The sequence below is a fragment of the Ranitomeya imitator genome, chromosome 6, assembly GCF_032444005.1.
Source record: "Ranitomeya imitator isolate aRanImi1 chromosome 6, aRanImi1.pri, whole genome shotgun sequence".
Classification (NCBI taxonomy): Eukaryota; Metazoa; Chordata; class Amphibia; order Anura; family Dendrobatidae; genus Ranitomeya; species Ranitomeya imitator.
The window spans coordinates 502,574,281-502,596,185 of NC_091287.1; the positions used below are offsets into that span (position 1 = coordinate 502,574,281).

The 21,905-nt window shown below is 46.5% G+C and overlaps 1 protein-coding gene across 9 annotated transcripts in view; it reads right to left on the reverse strand.

The window, feature by feature from the left end:
• Nucleotides 1-21,461, reverse strand: part of UBR5 (ubiquitin protein ligase E3 component n-recognin 5) — a 110,623-nt gene extending 89,162 nt beyond the window's left edge. For 7 of the 9 annotated variants that reach the window (XM_069731722.1, XM_069731725.1, XM_069731723.1 and 4 more), the window contains exon 1: nucleotides 21,086-21,288. In XM_069731722.1, coding sequence (XP_069587823.1) covers nucleotides 21,086-21,147 — 62 coding nt within the window. In that variant the 5' untranslated portion in view covers nucleotides 21,148-21,288. Of the gene's footprint in view, nucleotides 1-21,085 lie in introns of all 9 variants that reach the window. The other 2 variants (XM_069731726.1, XM_069731727.1) reach the window with 2 other exon arrangements.
• Between the last annotated feature and the right edge of the window lie 444 nt (nucleotides 21,462-21,905).

A 21,905-nucleotide genomic window follows, 5' to 3' on the forward strand; every position in this document is an offset into this window, starting at 1 on the left:
TCCCTGCAGTTTGTTTATGTGCAAGTCCATAGGTCGCCCCTACAAGGGGACTGGCCATCATCACTGTGCCGTGATACAGGGAAGATTTAATCACCAACTAGGACCACCCTCTGGACTCCTATGTATACAACATGAGAGATTTTTCAATTAACAAAAAGCAAGTTAAGGTACCATCACACTCAGCGACGCTGCAGCGATATAGACAACGAGCCGATCGCTGCAGCGTCGCTGTTTAGGTCGCTGTAGAGACGTCAAACACAGCAGCTCCAGAACGATGCAGGAGCGATCCAGTGACGTACTTCTCGTTCTCGCTCCATGTAAAAACATTGCTGGCATCGTTGCTTTTACTGTCAAACACGACGATACATGCCGACCCGACGACCAAATAAAGTTCTGGACTTCTAGCTCCGACCAGCGATATCACAGCGGGATCCTGATCGCTGCTGCGTGTCAAACACAACGAGATCGCTATCCAGGACGCTGCAACGTCACGGACCGTTGTCGTTCTCGTTGTAAAGTTGCTGAGTGTGACGGTACCTTTAGGCTATGTGCACACGATCAGGATTTCTTGCAGAAGTTTTCCTGACAAAAACTGGACATTTCTGCAAGAAATCCGCATGCATTTTTACTGCGATTTTGACGCGTTTTTTTTCCAAATGCATAGAATTGCAGGAAAAATCCAGAAAATCCGCAAAAATAATGAACATGTTCACTTTTTTACCGCGATGCGTTTTTTTCGTGGAAAAAAAAAACGCATCCATGTGCACAAAACATGCAGAATGCATTCTAAATGATAGAATGCATAATGTATGAAAAAAACACAAGAAAAGCGAAAAAACCTGTACGTGTGCACATAGCCTAAAGGTACCTTCACACATAACGATATGGTTAACGATATCGTTAATGAAATCGTTCTGTGTGACAGCGACCAACGATCAGGCCCCTGCTGGGAGTTCGTTGGTCGCTGAATAAAGTCCAGAACTTTATTTGGTCGCTGGACTCCCCGCAGACATCGCTGAATCGGCGTGTGTGACACCGATCCAGCGATGTCTTCACTGGTAACCAGGGTAAACATCGGGTAACTAAGCGCAGGGCCGCGCTTAGTAACCCGATGTTTACCCTGGTTACCATGCTAAAAGTAAAAAAAAACAAACAGTACATACTTACCTACAGCTGTCTGTCCTCCAGCGCTGTGCTCTGCTCTCCTCCTGTACTGGCTGTGAGCCGGAAAGCAGAGCGGTGACGTCACCGCTCTGCTTTCCGGCTCCCAGACAGTACAGGAGGAGAGCAGAGAAGCAGAGCGCAGCGCTGGAGGACAGACGGCTGTAGGTAAGTATGTACTGTTTGTTTTTTTTTACTTTTAGCATGGTAACCAGGGTAAACATCGGGTTACTAAGCGCGGCCCTGCGCTTAGTTACCCGATGTTTACCCTGGTTACCGGCATCGTTGGTCGCTGGAGAGCGGTCTGTGTGACAGCTCTCCAGCGACCAAACAGCGACGCTGCAGCGATCCGGATCGTTGTCGGTATCGCTGCAGCGTCGCTAAATGTGAAGGGGCCTTAAGAATGAAACTTCCAACAATAATGTCTAATCTCGTCAGCTCCCCTTGCTCTACAACATCCTGCAGATCACTCAACATGACAGGTTCCCTTTAAAAGTATATACGGTATGTGGGTAGCTTTTGTCAGCATATACTGTATACACCGGGCTCAATCCTACAGTTTAAAGGGGTCCTTTCACATTCAACGGGACACAATATGTCATAGCAGCTGCAGAGCAGAATAAAACTAACTTCTCCATTGCGGATAGATTAACAAAATAGGTATCAAACAGGGCAATTTGCTAACTTTTGTTAAATCCAAGTAGGTGCCAGATACTTTGCCAATACCTCCACGATACACAAAATAAAAAAAAATAAAGTTTATTTCATTCTACAGCCACTATTATCACATCCTGTGAGCAGTTCAACAAAGAATTTGATCAGGACTATCGATTATTTCATCCTATACAGAGAAAAAGAAATGTTTATACAAAGCAAGATAAGTGACATCACCAGAATGGCACATTGTAAGGACGCCAGATAATGGATAAAGCAGCCAGTTACAGAATTATCTGCCAACACACAAACTGTGGAAGACAAAACAAACCCCACTAATGATCAGAGAGGCATGATGGCAGAGCAGATCTGCAGACTAATTAGATGCATGAAAGACCAAACTATGTGCCAAGTCCAAATCTGTAAGAACCAACCTGACTTCCTATCATACAATGCCAATCACACCAGCAAAAGGATCATGGAGATTATTGATCACTGGGTACTGATCTATGGAAAGGCGATAGCTGCTAAAGGTGGGAATAACCATATAAAGCTCATTAACAGCAAACTGCATTCTGCAGGGAGATCAACAGTGAAGTGCTCCAGCACAGGCCTCATTCATGAGAATGGGAGAAGTGCTGCCATAAAGGGACTTTTAGCAGGATAGGAAATATATACACATACACTAGATGGAGGCCCGATTCTAACGCATCGGGTATTCTAGAATATGCATGTCCACGTAGTCTAATGCCCAGCCACGTAGTCTATTGCCCAGCACAGAGCCACGTAGTATAGAGACTTAAAAAAAATTAAATAAACATATACTCACCTATAGCCCGTTGAAGTCCTGCTATACTCACCATCCGCCGCCTTTCCCGCTCCTCGCCACGCTCCTGGGATCGCTCCATTGCAAGCGGCAGCTTGCAGTCCCAGGGCTGGTGTGAGCAGGACCTATGATGATGTCGCGGTCACATGACAGTGTCCAGTCCTTGTCGCACACGAGCCCTGGGACGGAACCGGAAGCTGCCGCTAGCAATGGAGCGGTCCCGGGAGCGTGGCAAGGAGCGAGAAAGGCGGCGGAGGGTGAGAATAGCAGGTTTTTTGTTTTTTTTTATTATTTTTAACATGACCTATTTTTACTATTGATGCTGCGTAGGCAGCATCAATAGTAAATAGTTGGGGACACAGGGTTAATAGCAGCGGTAACGGAGTGCGTTTGGCAGCGGTAACGGCCCGCGGTGTAACGCACTCCGTTACCGCTGCCATTAACCCTGTGTTAGCGGTGAGTGGAGGGGAGTATGGAGCGGGCGCCGGGCAGTGAGTGACTAATCGGACTGTGGCCGTCGCTGATTGGTCGCAGCAGCCATGACAGGCAGCTGCCGAGACCAATCAGCGAACGAATAACCGTGACAGAAGGACAGACAGACGGAAGTACCCCTTAGACATATATATCTCTCTCTCTCTCTGGAACAATTTTTTTTTTTAATACTGAAGTCTATAGGAATTCTGATAACGGATGGTCATTAGTTGTACAATTCAAACATCTGACCCTCAAAGCTTTTCACTGCCATACACCTCCCTAATCACCCTACCAGTGCCCCCGATCTGCAACTACAGTACTCAAACTAATGCCTTCCATACCCCAAACCTCCCGCCTCCGTCTCCAGGACTTCTCTAGCGCTGTGCCAGGGTTCTGGAATACACTAACCAGGACAGTCCAACTAATACCCAATGCCCCCCTCCCCATTTATCAGCACGCTTTAAGAAACACCTCTTTAGAGGGGCCTATCACTTCACTAGCTCTTCCGCTTTCTGATTTTTCCTCATGGTCCCTCCTATTCATTTTGATTTGAAATGCCCTAATGACTGGACCAGCGATCCACACATGACAAGCACCTTAACCCATTTTGTCCTCCATTTCCTTACAGATTGGGAGCAGGACCTTCACTCCTCTAACTGTTGAGCAGTGTTAATATATTGTCTGTAGAAGTCCACACTATTTTAACCCCTTAGTGACCGAGCCAAATTTTTGAAATCTGACCAGTGTCACTTTATGTGGTAATAACTCTGCAACGCTTTAACAAATCCCAGTGATTTTGAGATTGTTTTTTCGTGACACATTATACTTTATGATAATGGTAAATTTAGTTCAACATTTTTTGTGTTTATTTATAAAAAATATAAAAAATTTGAGGAAAATGTTAAAAAATTAGCAATTTTCTAAATTTGAATGATTATCCCTTTAATCCAGATAGTCATACAACAGCAAACCACTAATAAATAACATTTCCCACATGTCGGCTTTACATCAGCACCATTTGTAAAATGTTATTTTATTTTGTTAGCATTTTAGGAGGTTTAAAAATGTAGCAGCAATTTTTCATTTTTTCAAAGAAATTTACCACATTTATTTTTTTAGTGACTTATCCATGTTTGAAGTAACTTTAAGGGTCCCATATATTGGGAAACCCCCAAACGTGATTCCATTTTAAAAACAGCACCCCCTAACATATTGAAAACTGCTGTCAGGTAGTTTATTAACCCTTCAGGTGCTTTACAGGAATTAATGCAATGTGTATTTTTACCACCTAAATGTTGCTAACTTCTAAACAGATTACTACAGCCGTCAGACTCTAAGGCCTCTATTTGGTCATGAATTGCCATCGCAAACATCAGGACAACTAAATCATGATATAAGGGCACCAATTGGGATAAAGAAGAAGCCCCCACACTCTGTTGACCATTTATAATGATGTAGTCACTATTGACAGCAGCATCTAAGGGGTTAAACAGATTTAGATGGTGCAAATACTGATCGTGGCTGGTACAGCAAGTTGTCAGCTATAGTGTACAACCAACAGATGCTGGATTGTCATCTGTATGGGGAGGCTATTCTCTTATATCTCAGGTCAGTTAAAAGACGTATTGGTGGTCATTAAGGGGTTAAAGTAAAGCAGAAAATCTTGCCACTATAGAAAAATTGTTAGATCAATTTGAGCATGGGGCATGCTCAGAACACTACTGGGTCAGACACCTATAGCAAAAGAGGACCAGTGTAATATACATACATATTCAGCACATGGATGATACAACATGGCAACAGCCAGCGATTGGCTGCTAAAGTCACATGATACAGAACAAGACGGCAGTGACAACAAAGAGGATCCCAACTATTTATCCAGTACATAAAAAAAAATTAATAACATACCCAACAGTGGAAAGCTGAGCATATAGAAACACCTGATCTCTGTTTATACTTCTCCCTAAATTCAACAGTTCTGTATATTTCAGCCTTGAAACCTGCAGCATTGTTTCAGCAGCTGCGGCCTATCACACAGGTTGGAAGTCACTATCAGACTAGGCAAGGACCAGAGTTTCGGAATACAAGACCACTTTAGTAAGAAAAACTTCTTACTAAAATGTGCGCATCTTCTAGTTCAGCGGTAGCTTTCTGAGCTGGAGCACTGCGCTCACCTCCTGGGTGATCGGTGCAAAGCAGAGGAAGCCACAAGGGCCTGAGCAGAGGCTGCACGTCCTACCTTTCAGGTCATGTCATCAGTCACATGTCTGGAAGGAACGGCAAGATGAGGTCATGTACAAATACAGCGTGGGCGCTTCTGTACATGTGCAGCAGAGCGGTGCGTGCGGGCACTAGCCTACACATGCATATGTAGCAGAGCTGTGCGGGCGCTCACCTATGCCAATATGTGCATATGTAGCAGAGATGTGTGCACGCATGTAAATATCAAAATGTTCACTGCAATAGGGGTTGGCGTTAATGAAAACCCGATAGCTGATACAAGATGTTGCCTGATCCACAGGCAGTGAGCAGCACAAAATTAGAGAGAGACAGGACCCCAGTAGCTTCACGCCACCCATTGCCCTGGAGTGACAGGTCTCTCCTACACTCCAGGGCAGCACAGGACCCGCCTGTCTAATCTTGTGTAGCTCAGTCACCAGCGGCTTTTATTTTAAACTTTTTCTCTGAAACACCACAGTGTAGAGAATGTCAGGTTCCCTTTAGCACATATGAAACCTCCCTAGATGAATATGGTGCACTATGTTAATAGCATAACACTGGCATGCATGAGGCCTTGGCGTCTTACACTTGCCGTGCTTTTTGCGGGCCGTATTGCTGTAGTTTTCACGGTGTGCTGCAAAAATCTTCTTGGATCACCGTTTTTCTGGTTTGGAATAGGTCCATCTCGTGTCTCTGTAGGTTCTTCGAAGTGATAAACAGGAAGTACATGGCAGGGTCCTAGTAAAAATATGGCCTTCACGGTGTACCGCAAAAATCAACACTGGCCAAGCTTCCAATGTTTTTCCGGCCCAATTGATTTCAATGGGGCAGTGTCCGTAAAAAATATTGAGCAGGCTTGATATTTTTTCACGGCCGTAAATACGGCCCTCATGTCCATATGGGGTTCCAAAGAATTTTTGCAGTCCCATAGAAATCTATTGGGCCCGCAAAAGCGGCCTGCAAAAACACGGCAAGTGTTAAAGCTATTTGCACACGTTGCAGATTGGGGTGCAGAATTTCCTGCACAAAATCTGCATCTCCTGGCAGAAAACAGGCGCAGATTTGCTGAGTTTTTTTTATGCAGATTTTGTGCGTTTTGTACCCCTGTGGATTTCTATAATGGAAGGGAGCAGAAACGCTGCAGATCTGCACAAAAGTAGTGACATGCTCCTTTTGATCTGCAGCGTTTTCCATGCGGAATTTTCCGCACCAGTAGCACAGCATTTGTTTTCCTATTGATTTACATTGTACTGCAAATCACTTTCCGGATCTGCAGCGTTTCTGCGCGGAAAAAACGCCGCGGATCCGCAGTAAATCCGCATCATGTGCACATAACCTTACAGAGTGGCCAAAACCCTTTAATAAGCATGCCCATAAGGCTTTCTATTTCACATGCTTCTGAAATGTCACCTTATGATTTATCAGGTGGTTTAATAAAAAAATAAAAATATATCTGGGGTGAAAATCCTTTCATGCAGCAGCATTAGTTTTAACTTGTGTGCATGAATATTTGTCAGTCAGGAAACACACGTCTCTTCTGCATTTTGGACCAAGTCTGGGTTTCAGATTACAAATACTTTTACATGGTGGTATTTTGCGTAAGTGGCATTACAGAGCGGTTGTAATGCCTAGCTCAAATGAATATGCCCCATGTCATGAGAAATGTGACATTTACCGTAATTATTTCTGAACATTAAAATACATGTTCACACGTGACAAACATTTTACAAGTGTCAAAGAACAAAGATACCGTAATCCACCCCCAATACATTGCTACAAGGAGACTCTGTATTCACCAAACCTAAAATAATGGGAGCGGATCACAGACACCAGCTACCCCCTCTGCAGATGCACACCTCCCCAGCTACTCGTCTGAAGAGACCGTGGTTACGTAGGACCCCGCAGACGCCGATGGAGCATTACAGCCATGAGGCTGGCCCGCTTCCAGCCAATACATGATGCGGCAGCATGAAAATGTGTCACTAGGTCAGAGCACAGAAAAAGGTTTCAAGGACTGAGGTTTACCAGCCGACGGCTGACATGATCTGTGGGTGACGGCTGACATGATCTGTGGGTGTTTATGGACAATGGAAATATTAAAAGATATAAAGTGTGCAGAGAAGAATTGATACAAAAACAGCTCAAATTTTCAACTTTTATCTGTGTGGATAAATCCCAGAACTCCTCGAATTTACAGCTTCTCTCTGGAAGGCCAAGCAGTAGTGATGAGCGAATATACTCGTTACTCGAGATTTCTCGAGCACGCTCGGGGATCCTCCGAGTATTTTAGTGCTCAGAGATTTTGTTTTCTTCACCACAGCTGAATGATTTACATCTGTTAGCTAGCATAAGTACATGTGGGGGTTGCCTGGTTGCTAGGGAATCCCCACATGTACTTACTTATGCTGGCTAACATGTAAATCATTCAGCTGCGGCGAAGAAAACAAAATCTCTGAGCACTAAAATAATACTCGGAAAATCTCGAGTAACGAGTATATTTGCTCATCACTACCAAGCAGTTAAAGGGCACCCGTCAGCAGGATTGTGCACAGTAACCTACACACAGTGTCAGGTCGGCAACATTATTACAATATTACCCAGTGATGAAATCTGTCTTGTTGTATAATCTTAATTTTCAGTTTTGAGCTAAAGATATGCCCGTGCTCCAGGGCGGTGTGTGTGTGTGTGTGTGTGTGTGTGTGTGTGTGTGTGTGTGTGTGTGTGTGTGTGTGTGTGTGTGTGTGTGTGTGTGTGTGTGTGTGTGTGTGTTATGATTAGGTATTTATCTGTATGGCTTCTGACATGTTACTGATCTGGCCCCTATTTTGCATGATGAATGTTATATGTACATGCTTTGTAAAAAAAAAAAAAAAAAAAAAAAAAAAAACTTTCGTCAGGCAGCCGGCGGCGGTGGCGCCTGCGCTGCAGCCTGATCACATATGTAATTCATTTCTTTCATGTTATCCATAAATTCCTAAACAAAACAGTTTGAAAATGGCACTGGCCACCAACTTGCTAAAGGAAAAAAGAAAAAAAAAAAAAAGTCTCCACTATGTTGGCACCTCCGAGGCACAGTAGCAGCTACTGGATCACTTGTAAATACACAGATAGCTGCTACTATGAGGGCACCATTTTCAAAAAAATTTTTTATCAGGATAACCTTAACATTAATTATAATCCGTACATACGGCTGCAGAAGGGTTTTTTTTGCATTATGTAAACTAGGGGACAGGTCAGTGAGGGATCAGTGACCAGTCTGCATTATGAATACCTAATCAGAGCACCACATGAAGACACGGGCCGCCCCGGAGCACGACCATATCATTAACTGAAAATAAAGATTAAACAAAACCACAAGACGGATTTCATCAACCAACCCCTCAGACCCCAGTCCAGAGCCTCTCACCTAGCCAAATCAGTTCTCATGCTTCGCACTGACGAGGGCCAACAGTCTGAAACCCCGTGTCCGAATTGAGATACTGATTTGGCTTTTATCCCAAGTCATATTGCCCGACTCGTTAAAGGGTTGATTGTGACTTGTAGGATCACTACTTACAACAGGTGGCGCTATAGAGTTTAAGTCCTCTATTTCTCAAAAGAGGCAATTTGCATATCAACCAAGGTATCATTTTAGGCCGGTTTCACACATCAGTGTCTCTGGTACGTGTGGTGACAGTTTTCATGGACAAGATGCAAGTGTGCCCCACACGTGGACATGTCCGTTTTTGTGCAGCTGCACGGATCACACAGATACATACAAGTCAATGGGTCCGTGTAAACACATACAGCACACAAGATGGCCGCCGGGGAAGAAGTGCTACAGTAAGCACTGTTCCCCGGCACCTGGTGCTGAAGCTGGCTTTCATCATTCTCCCCTGCTCTGACAGCGAGCAGGAGAATGAAGAACATTATATTAAAGAACGAATGACAGCAGGTGGTGGTTTTGGGACCGTTATACCCATCATCCGACACCTGTTGACGCTAATACCAGTGACAGTAGGTGCAGATGATGGGGGCATTCCACAGCCGCCAGCTGCAATCGTTCGGAAACGAATGAAAAACCCAACGTTGGTTCCCCCTTATTTTATTCAACCAACCAGACAAAACTCGCAGCTAGGGGCTGCAACCCCCAGCGGTCAGCTTCTGCAAGGTCGGTTATCAAGAATAAGGGGTCCCCAGTTTTTTTTTTTTTTAAATAAATTTTAAAAAACAGCGTAGCGTAGCGTAGGGGTCCCCCCCCCCCCATTTTTGACAACGAGCCTTGCTAAAGCTCACAGCTGGGGGCTGCTATTCTCAGACTGGAAAGGAGCCATTGATATAGGCCCCCAGCCTAAAAACAGCAGCCCACAGCTGGCCAGGAAAGGCACATCTATTAGATGCGCTTTGCCCAGCTCTTCCCACTTGCCCTGTAGCTTAGTAATGGAGAGGCGTCTATAAGACACCCATCCATTACTCTTGACCTAGGACAACTTAAACTCCCATGGCTTCCAGGACCACCTGTATGCGGACGACACTCAGATCTACCTCTCTGGCTCAGATGTCACCTCTCTGCTGTCCAGAATCCCAGAGTGTCTATCAGCCATATCCTCCTACAACTATCACTTCCTAAAACTCAATGTAGACAAAACCGAACTCATCTTTCCCCCATCTCGCGTATCCCCCCTACCTGTTCTATCTATTATGGTAAACGGCATCATGCTCTCTCCCGCACCTGAAATCCACTGCATCGGGGTAACTCAACTCTGCCCTGTCCTTCAAACCGCACGTCCAAACTCTTGCCACCTCCAACTCAAATATTGCCAGAATCCATCCCTTCCTCACCCCACAATCTACCAAAACTCTTGTGCATGCCCTTATCTCCCGCCTCGATTACTGCAACACCCTCCTCTGTGGCCTCCCCGCTAACGCCCTTGCACCACTCCAGTCTGTCCTCAACTCTGCTGCCCGGCTAATCCACCTCTCTCCTCGCTTCTGCAAATCCCTCCACTGGCTCCCAATTCCCCAACGAATCCAGTTCAAACTACCAACACTGAGCTACAAAGCCGTCCACAACCTGTCCCCTCCCTATATCTCTGAACTAATTTCCCACTATCTTCTCACGCAATCTTCGATCCTCCCAAGACCTCCTACTCTCGTCAGCAGGGCCACCAGCGGGGCAGGGGGCGATCCACAGATCGGGGGGGGGGTTGATCAGGGGGATCACTGGGGCGGGGCTGTCAGGTGAGATGCAGCAGGAGGAGGATGATCTCCGGGTCAGGGAGGAGGAGGTGATCACCGGGGGGGGGGGGGGGGGGTGTTTAGGGAGAAGCAGGGGGGAGTACCTGGCGGCGGCGATAGCAGTGTTGGTAACTGCAGCGGCGATCGCAGCAGCTTCCACGGAAGGCATGAAGCTGGACAGCGAGGCAGCCATGGTTCTCTCTGCCCCTCCACATCTGAATGGAGAGATAGCGTCACATGGACACTAGCTCCAATCAGATTTGGGGGTTGGTGACAAAGTGGTCACCAGGGCGATCGTAGCCAAGTGGGGGCTAAGTCACCCCCCCTGGGGTAAAGTACAAGTCCCCCTGTACCTGCAGGTTGGGTGCAATTTCAGTTAACCCTTTCACCCGACTTGCAGGAACACGATTCTGCCATGACGCATACGCTGCGTCACAGGTTGGATTGGCACCGACTTTCATGACGCAGCGTATGCGTCATAGGTCGGGAAGGGGTTAAACAGACTGCGTTACACCGTGGCATAACGCAGTCTGTTAACGCTACTATTAACCCTGTGTGACCAACTTTTTACTATTGATGCTGCCTATGCAGATCAAATGTTAAAAATAAAAAGTGAAAAATCAGTACATTCTCACCTTCCGGCACCTTTCCCGCTCCTCGCGGCGCTCCGGTCCCAAGAATGCATTGCGGCAATGACTGGACATGACGTAGCGGTCTCACGAGTCCGCTACATCATCACGTGTTATTGCCGCAATGCATTTTTGGGACCGGAGCGTCGCAAGGAACATCGGTAAATGCCTGGGCTGGATCTGGGGGCCGCCGGAAGGTGAGTATATAACTTTAAAAAAAAAAAGTTAACAGCGATATGGTGCCCGTATTCCTATATACTACGTGGCCTGTGCTATATACTACTATACATATTCTAGAATACCCGATGAGCTAGAATCGGGCCACCATCTAATGAGATAGATAGATGTTTTTTTTTTTTTGGGACAACCCATTAAGTTAGATGACAGCTCCCACTTAAAAACCAACAAGTTTCAAAACAAAACAATTGAATTCCACAACCATTAGTAATTGTACTACTAGTAAACACTGCCCTACTGGCACAGTGCCCCTACTGGCATCCGGAGCTCAGGTCTAAAGATGGCAAAGCGTAACATTGTAAGGTGCTTCAACTAAGCCAGCCAAGGACATCACGTTTCTGGAGAAGAGCTGAGACAACACAGTCCATGCGCCTGAGGCACGTGAGCACATAACATGAAGTGACAACCTGACAAACAGGCTAATAAGTAATAATAGTCCTCTCCACCCTGACATCTGTGTCACCTTAAACCGGTGGATAATGCGATCCAATGGCATGACGTTTCCAGGATCTGACGAGGCTGCTAAGAAAAGCAAAATGAGCAGCTTGTAGTGTTTAATTTGCAAAAATGGGATGAAATATTCAAAATACTGATACGGCCTTAAAAGGTAACTTATCACAAAAAATAAAAAAACACAACACACTATTAACCCGTAGAGTTAATAGTGTTACTAACCAACCAGGCGCCTGTTTATATTCCAACGCTGTGGGGAGAAAATTAACTGCATTCTCAACGGAAGCGCTCCAATTTCCGTCATGGGGGCGACGCCGGTTCAGTTATTATTTGTTATAGCGCCATTTATTCCATGGCGCTTTACATGTGAGGAGGGGTATACATAAAAACAGGTACAATCATAACTAGTGCAGGAGGAGAGGACCCTGCCCGCGAGGGCTCACAATCTACAAGGGATGGGTGAGGATACAATAGGTGATGGTAGAGCTGGTCGTGCAGCGGTTTGGTCTGTTACTGCTCTATGTACACACCGCGCCCCCCGGCATTGGGGCCAGCTGTCAGTCAGGGCCGGGGGCTACCACTCTATACTTGGAGCTGTGACAACCAGCGCCGGCCCCGTGACTAAAACAGGAATGCTGCCGGGGAAAATAAAGTTAGCCTATCTGCGGGGAGAAAACCAAGTGCAGGCGGTGGCCAGCATGGTAGTGCTAATAACCCCATATCTGCAGGTTAACAGCATTATTTTTTCTAGTGACAGGTTCCCTTTAACCCCTTCATGACCGGGGGATTTTTTGTTTTTCCGTGTTCGTTTTTCGCTCCCCTCCTTCCCAGAGCCATAACTTTTTTATTTTTCTGTCAATTTGGCCATGTGAGGGCTTATTTTTTGCGGGACGAGTTGTACTTTTGAACGACATCATTGGTTTTAGCATGTCGTGTACTAGAAAACGGGAAAAAAATTCCAAGTGTGGTGAAATTGCAAAAAAAGTGCAATCCCACATTGGTTTTTTGTTTGGCTTTTTTGCTAGGTTCACTAAATGCTAAAAATGACCTGCCATTATGATTCTCCAGGTCATTACGAGTTCATAGACACCAAACATGATTAGGTTATTTTTTATCTAAGTGGTGAAAAAAAAATCCAAACTTTGCTAAAAAAAAAAAAAAAAATTGCGCCATTTTCCGATACTCGTAGCGTCTCCAATTTTCATCATCTGGGGTCGGTTGAGGGCTTATTTTTTGCGTGCCGAGATGACGTTTTTAATGATAGCATTTCGGTGCAGATACGTTCTTTTGATCGCCCGTTATTGCATTTTAATGCAATGTCGCTGCGACCAAAAAAACGTAATTCTGGCGTTTCGAATTTTTTTCCCGCTACGCTGTTCAGCGATCAGGTTAATACTTTTTTTTAATTGATAGATCGGGCGATTCTGAGCGCGGCGATACCAAATATGCGTAGATTTGATATTTTTTTTTATTGATTTATTTTGATTGGGGCGAAAGGGGGGTGATTTAAACTTTTATGTTTTTTTTATTTTTTTCACATTTTTTTAAACTTTTTTTTTTTTACTTTTGCCATGCTTCAATAGCCTCCATGGGAGGCTAGAAGCAGGCATAGCACGATCGGCTCTGCTACATAGCAGCGATCTGCTGATCGCTGCTATGTAGCAGAATTGCACGTGTGCTGTGAGCGCCGACCACAGGGTGGCGCTCACAGCGACGGGCAATCAGTAACCATAGAGGTCTCAAGGACCTCTATGGTTACCATTCACAAGCATCGCCGACCTCCGATCATGTGACGGGGGTCGGCGATGACGTCATTTCCGACCGCCCGGCCGGAAGCGGTAGTTAAATGCCGCTGTCTGCGTTTGACAGCGGCATTTAACTAGTTAATAGGTGCGGGCAGATCGCGATTCTGCCCGCGCCTATTACGGGCACATGTCAGCTGTTCAAAACAGCTGACATGTCCCAGCTTTGGTGCGGGCTCACCGCAGAGCCCTGCATCAAAGCAGGGGAGCCGGCATCGGACGGTATAGTACGTCCGATGCCGGTAAGGGGTTAAAAAGGAAATATGTCAGCAGGTTTTGTACCATCATCTGAGATCTGCTTAATGTCAGGAAAGACCCGGATTACAGTAATGTGTCACTTTGGTTACTGGGCGCAGATGTAGCAGAGCTCAGAAAGGTGCCCTCATCCACACCACTGCTTTTTGTGTGCATTGTAATGTGACGGTAAGCTGCTAATCTGTGCCAGTGGAGGGGCTGGTCTACGAGTCTATGCCAGACAACGATAATCTTATGCTGATAAACCACTCATTGTATATATGCACAGCCGAATAAGCAGAAAGCCAAGTCTCAGCCCCTAACCGCATGCTACCTTCAGATTACATAGCAAAACCCTGCTGAGGGTTCCCTTTAATAGACCATGTGGGGTGGGGGAGGACGATAGGGAGTGTTTGTCCGACTTTAGGTGTAGAAGAGAATCAGGCTACTAGGTGAAGATACTATGCAGAGGCAGATGGGAAGGAGCCGGAGAGCTAACCCGTGATCTTCTCCCCACATCATTTCTGAACATACTGTTCTACGAGGAGGGAGCCATCATCAGTTTGCCGATTCCCCATCAATTCTGTTCTGTTATGTTACTAGGACAAAAACAAAACTACCATTTACTGTACTGCCAGAGGTTAAGGCCTTTACAATCAGTCTGGCAAAACTACCAGTAATCTATAAACTGTCAAATGATGATAGTGTGTAACACACACTGTCACGATTACCCTGTGTATGCAGTACAAGCGAGCAGTCACATGACTGCATGTACATAGTGTGCACAGAGTGACTGGAGACTTTTCAGCAAAAAAACACCCCTTTACAAGGGAACCTGTCAGCTGATGCATGTTGCCCTCAGTTTGGGCAGCATGTATCATCACCGGGCTCTGCAATAACAGCCATGTATGTTGGTCTCTGAAACGCTGCGTTGTTTCAGAGAAAACCACTTAATAGCCGAGCCACACGGGTGACTAGTTATACAGGCGGGTCCCCTGCCACTTCTCCCTGCATGCTGACAATGACTGAAACCCCTGCCTGTGCATACAGAGGCTTCTCAGTCCCCGGAGTTAGACGGGAGAGGCCCCAGATGACACTTGTATGAGTAGTCACCCACGTGGCGGGATCCCTGCCGAGCATTTCAGAGACAACCACACATGGCTGAGATTGTACAGGCCATGGCTGACATGCTGCCAACGGTTTGGGCAGCATACATCTGCCGACAGGTTCCCTTTAACCCCTTAATGACCGCCAATACATCTTTTAACTGACCTGAGATATAAGAGAATAGCCTCCCCATACAGATGACAATCCAGCATCTGTCGGTTGTACACTATAGCTGACAACTTGCTGTACCAGCCACGATCAGTATTTGCACCATCTAAATCTGTTTAACCCCTTAGATGCTGCTGTCAATAGTGACTACTTCATTATAAATGGTTAACAGAGTGTGGGGGCTTCTTCTTTGTCACAATTGGTGCCCTCAGATCATGATTTTGTTGTCCTTATGTTTGCCATGGCAATTCATGACCAAATAGTGGCCTTAGAGTCTGACGGCTGTAGTAATCTGTTTAGAAGTTAGCAACATTTAGGTGGTAAAAATACACTTTGCATTAATTCCTGTAAAGCACCTGAAGGGTTAATAAACTACCTGACAGCAGTTTTCAATATGTTTAGGGGTGCTGTTTTTAAAATGGTATCACGTTTGTGGGTTTCCCAATATATGGGACCCCTAAAGTCACTTCAAACATGGATAAGTCCCTAAAAAAATTAATTTTGTAAATTTCTTTGAAAAAATGAAAAATTGCTGCTACATTTTTAAACCTCCTAAAATGCTAACAAAATAAAATAACATTTTACAAATGGTGCTGATGTAAAGCAGACATGTGGGAAATGTTATTTATTAATGGTTTGCTGTTGTATGACTATCTGGATTAAAGTGATAATCATTCAAATTTAGAAAATTGCTAATTTTTTAACATTTTTCTCAAATTTTTGATATTTTTTATAAATAAACAAAAAATGTTGAACAAAATTTACCATTATCATAAAGTATAATGTGTCACGAAAAAACAATCTCAAAATCACTGGGATTTGTTGAAGCGTTGCAGAGTTATTACCACATAAAGTGACACTGGTCAGATTTCAAAAATTTGGCTCGGTCACTAAGGGGTTAAGGCAGGCTGGCCACCAGGTCACAAGTGGCCAGCTTTTGCTCTCATTTCATACCAACTGCTCCCTTGAACACGCTGGGTTACGGTTTTTAATTTCGCCATTAAAAAGGTAGCAGAGTTTAGATTAGGAACAATTCTCTTAATACTGGTCAGAAAAATCCTGAATAAAGTCTGATTTTATGAAAGAGCAGCCCACATTCATTCAGCTTTCCAAAATTATGATGTAAAACTGCTTGACATATTGCAAAATGTGTGCGCAAGAATTCAGCAATTTTTGGCATTTTCATATTACACCGATGCAACAAACTGGTGAAAATTATGACAGAATCGTACACCAATCCTCAGTTGCAGTACATTTCTGACGATGGTGCACAGCAGTTGAAACATTAAGGCAACGTTCACACTAGCGTTGTGCTAGTGTGCGTCGGGTTAGCGTCGGGCGACGCACGCGTCATGCGCCCCTATGTTTAACATGGGGGACGCAAGCGTTTTTGCGTTTTGCGACGCGTGCGTCTTTTTTGCCGCAAGCGTCGGACCAAGAAAACGCAACAAGTTGCATTTTTCTTGCGTCCGATTTTCGGCAAAAAACGACGCACGCGTCGCAAAACGCAGCGTTTTGCCGCGTTTTTTGCGTGCGTTGTGCGTTGCCGACGCAGCGGCGCACAACGCTAGTCTGAACGTAGCCTAACCAAAGTAATTAAATTGTGCATGACATTGAGTATCAAATACGGTTAAGTTGCCAACAGATTAGACTATATGGGGGCCTCCTACTCCCTGACAATGATGTCAGGGGAGAGTGAAAAGCAGGAAAGTCCATTTTTCACTGGCCAAACTTTTTTTCTCCAGGTGATAAGCCAGTGCCATGCTTCCAGCAGCAGCTTCCTAGGGAACACAGTAGTGCTCATCCCTGTGATCCTATTTATTGGGGACAAAGGGTGGGAGGAGCAGGAGAGCCATAGGCCAAACCAGCAGCTTAATCATTCAGCTATTGTGCCTTGGAGCGGGATCTTTAGGAAATACGCCATGCGCCCCCTATCTTTAACATGGGGGGCACATGGACATGCGCCGATATGCGTTGTACTGCGTTTTACGACGCATGCATCATATATAGACGCACAAGACAGGGCGCAGAGGATGCTACTTGCAGCATTTTCCCTGCACCGAAATTCCTGATCTGTAGGATCTTATGACATCGCATGCGTCGCAAAACGCTGCGTTGTGTACATGCGTTGTTGGTTTGCGTCGACGCGCCCAACAACGCAAATGTGAACGTAGCCTAATATACATGGTGGGCTTATACATGGGAGTGAGGGGTGAGAGCCCCCCTAATAGTTACACAGGAGTGCCCTCCCATCTCCCAGTAGGTGGGTCGGAGGTTACCCCTAATAATTATATATAAGGGTGCCCCTTATAGTTATGCCTGGAGGGTGCCGCCTGCTATAATGGGAGCTGTGCTGTAATAATATATCGCCAGGTGTCCGAATTCACATGATGCAAGTCTTGATTGGGTCTTATTTGTTTTGCCTTTAAATGATAAGACAATGGGAATGTAGCACATGTGGTGGCCGCATGGGACCTCCACTGCCTTCTATGCGTCTCGTCACAATGGGGTCACTGAGGTTATTGATGTCAGGTCCACATTAAGTGGCTGAACTTGCAGACGGAATCAGACTGGTCATGGACATTAAATAAATATCTAGAATAACAGATTGAATTCCTTCCTCCCCACCATGAGCTTTTAATGCAGCTTCTTCCAGTTCCAGCAAAGTGGATGGAATTTATAGAAATCTCCTGCCCGCGTTTTTTGTTTTTTTTTACCGCTGTGTAAACTGACCTGCATTGTTTTGAAAACCGCAGCATGTGCAGTAAATGCATCTTGGGCGTGTATTTTCTCTGTGGACTTGAATAAGATGTATGAAAAATGTATTTGTTTCTGCAGAGTGATTGCAGTTGAAAATGCGTGACTGTTTTATCAAAGCTAACAGGAAGTTTCCAAAACCAAAGCGGTTTTATTAAAACATGACCTGCCAAAAGGAGCCAAGCTGCAGCTAATAGCACAATGTAAAAACACTAAGGTTATGTGCACGCGATTCGTGTGCAGATTTTCCCGCACAGTTTTTGCAAAATCCACAGGTAAAACACGCTGCGGATTAGCTGCAGTTTTTGTGCAGATTTACACCTGCGGATTCCTATTGAGGAACAGGTGTAAACCGCTGCGGAATCCGCACAAAGAATTGACATGCTGCGGAAAATCCAACACAGTGATTCTGTACGGTATTTTCTGCAGCATGTGTACTGCGGATTTTTTTTTCCATATGCTTACATGATACTGTACAACACATGGAAAATTGCTGCAAATCTGCAGCGGCCATTAGTGGGCACTTCTCCTCCCACGTATAACTATGAGCCCCCCTCTATGTATGGCCATTGGGGCACTCCTCCCACATACAACTATGATACCCCCCTGTATAACTATTAGGGTATGTGCACACGCTGCGGATTTTGCTGCGGATCCGCAGCGGTTTCCCATGAGTTTACAGTACCATATTAACCTATGGGAAACGAAATCCGCAGTGCACATGCAGCTAAAAAAAAAAAACGCACGGAAACGCAGAGGTTTACATTCTGCAGCATGTCAATTCTTTGTGCTGATTCCACTGCGGTTTTACACCTGCTCCAATAGAAAACTGCAGGTGTAAAGCCGCAGCGGAATCCGCAGTAAAAACCGCGATAAATCCGCAGGAAAAACCGCAGCGGTTTTGCAGTGCGGTTTTTCCACATCCGCTGCGGAAAAATCCACAGTCCTCCAGAATACTTGTGCACATACCTTTAGGGGGCACTTTCCTCCTCCCATGTACAACTGAGGCTCCCATGTTTAACCATTAGGGGGGCACTCTACTCCTCCCACATAACTCTTAAGGTCCCCCAAGAGTATATTAGGGGACACATTCCCCCCTACAAAATATAACTGAGACCCCCGCCCCCTTATGTATAACCATTAAGGTGCACTCTTCTCCAACGTGTAACTATGAGGCCCCCCACACACGTATATTAGGGAGCACTCTCCCCCTCCCACGTATAACTATTAGGGATCAATTCCCCTTGTATAATCATTATGGGGCACTCTTCTCCCACGTATAACTATTAGATATATAGGGGAGGGGCGTCCCTACTATGGGGCAGGCGGGTCCCTATTATGGGGCACTCATTCTCCCACATACTGTAACTAAGAGGACCCCCCCACCGAATAACTATTAGGGGGTATTCTCCCATATATCACTGAGGCCCCTTCACCATATAACTATTACGGTATGTGTCCACGTTCAGGATTGCATCAGGATTTGGTCAGGATTTTATGCAGGTAAAATCCTGAACAAATCTGCACCTGAGGTCACTGGCAGGTCACCTGCGCTGTCCTTGCGTTTTTTCTGCAATGTAGGGACATGCGTCATGCGTCTTTTACTGCATTAAATCCCCTCCACTATGCTGTAACATCTGGACGCTGCGGCTCAACGCTGCGTCAAAATGGCAGCGTTTCCTGAACGTGGAAACATACCCTGAGAGACCCCCTTCCCCCAGTATAACCATTAGGGGGCACTCTCCGTCTATGTATAATTATTAGGGGGCACTCTCCTCCTCCCATATATAACTATGAGGCCCCCACTGTATAACTATTAGAGACCCCCCTGAATAACCATTAAGGGGCACTCTACTCCCAGATATAACTATGAGCCCCCCCCCGCCATATAAATATTAAGGACCCCCTTCCCCCTGTAGGGGGCACTCTCCTCCTCCCACCTATAACTATGAGGCCCCCCCCTGCCATATAAATATTAAGGACCCCCTTCCCCCTGTAGGGGGCACTCTCCTCCTCCCACCTATAACCATGAGCCCCCCCCCCCCCCCCCCGCCGTATAATTATTAGGGGGCACTCTCCTCCTCCCACCGATAACCATGAGCCCCCCACTGTATAATTATTAGGGGGCACACTCCTCCCACCGATAACTATGAGCCCCCCGCTGTATAATTATTAGGGGGCACAGTCCTCCCATCGATAACTATGAGCTCCCCGCCGTATAGTTATTAGGGGACCCCTCCCCCTGTATAATTATTAGGGGGCACTCCTCCTCCCACCTATAACTATGAGCCCCCCCGTCATAGTTATTAGGGGGCCCCCTCCCCCTGTATAATTATTAGGGGGCACTCCCTCCTCCCACCTATAACTATGAGCCCCCCGCCGTATAGTTATTAGGGGACCCCCTCCCCCTGTATAATTATTAGGGGGCACTCTCCTCCTCCCACCGATAACCATGAGCCCCCGCCGTATAGTTATTAGGGGACCCCCTCCCCCTGTATAATTATTAGGGGGCACTCTCCTCCTCCCACAGATAACCATGAGCACCCCCGCCGTATAGTTATTAGGGGCCCCCTCCCCCTGTATAATTATTAGGGGGCACTCCCTCCTCCCACCTATAACTATGAGCCCCCCGCCGTATAGTTATTAGGGGACCCCCTCCCCCTGTATAATTATTAGGGGGCACTCTCCTCCTCCCACCGATAACCATGAGCCCCCCGCCGTATAGTTATTAGGGGACCCCCTCCCCCTGTATAATTATTAGGGGGCACTCTCCTCCTCCCACCGATAACCATGAGCCCCCGCCGTATAATTATTAGGGGGCACTCTCCTCCTCCCACCGATAACCATGAGCCCCCGCCGTATAATTACTAGGGGGCACTCTCCTCCTCCCACCGATAACCATGAGCACCCCCGCCGTATAGTTATTAGGGGACCCCCTCCCCCTGTATAATTATTAGGGGGCACTACTCCCACCTATAACCATGAGCCCCCCGCCGTATAATTACTAGGGGGCACTCTCCTCCTCCCACAGATAACCATGAGCCCCCCGCCATATTCGGGGACCCCCTCGGTGACTGTGCCCGGTCTCCCCGGGGATGGCGGGCTGTGACTAGGCCGCGGCCTGCAGTCCCCTCCCCCCGCATTACCGGTCATTGAGCTGGTCCTCGGTGCCGGGCAGCGGATGGACCACGAAGTGTATGGACGTCATGGCGCCGAGAGCCGGGGAGCTTCACCAGCGAATCCCGGAGCGAGCGTGAAATTTAGACAAGTGAAGAAAAAAAAATGTCTGCTGCCTCCCGTGCGAGGCGGAGCTGCGGCCTCCGCTGCTTCACTGTGCAGATAGCGGGGTCTTCTCATGAAGGGCCGCTACTTCGGGTTTTCTCTTTCTTAAAAGTCTCCCATGACAAGAAATATAAAAAAAAAAACTAGGAAAAACAAGGAACGCAATGAGTTGGGCACGTCAGACTCGGCGGCACCGCTAGCACTCCGCCGCCATCTTGCAGACTCCCAGCAGTTTGTCTCTCTCTTGCTAAACTGTAAGGGCTCCTAATATGTATGACGTCAGATGGTCACGTGGCTCGCCCGTCACGTGGTCGGTTTGGCAGGCGGCTTCCGGTTTCTTCTAGAGCGCGTGCTGGCAGTGGCCCCCAACTGCCGGCAACTCCGAGAGTCTGCCCGCGGGAGGAGCCTAGATGGCAAGGGGGAGGAGTGTTATCAGAGTGACAAGTGGGCGGGGCACACAAAGGCAGACGTCTGTGTGTGAGACTGGAATGTGTACTAAGCGGGGGAGGGGTGTAGAGTACTAAGTGAGGTGGTCTGTGGGGGCTTTGGAGTGTAAAAGCCATGGAGCCTGTGTGGATCTTTATGGAGTGTACTAAGCGGAGGGTCTGGGGGGCTTTGTGGAGTGTACTAAGCGGAGGGTCTGGGGGGCTTTGTGGAGTGTACTAAGCGGAGGGTCTGGGGGGC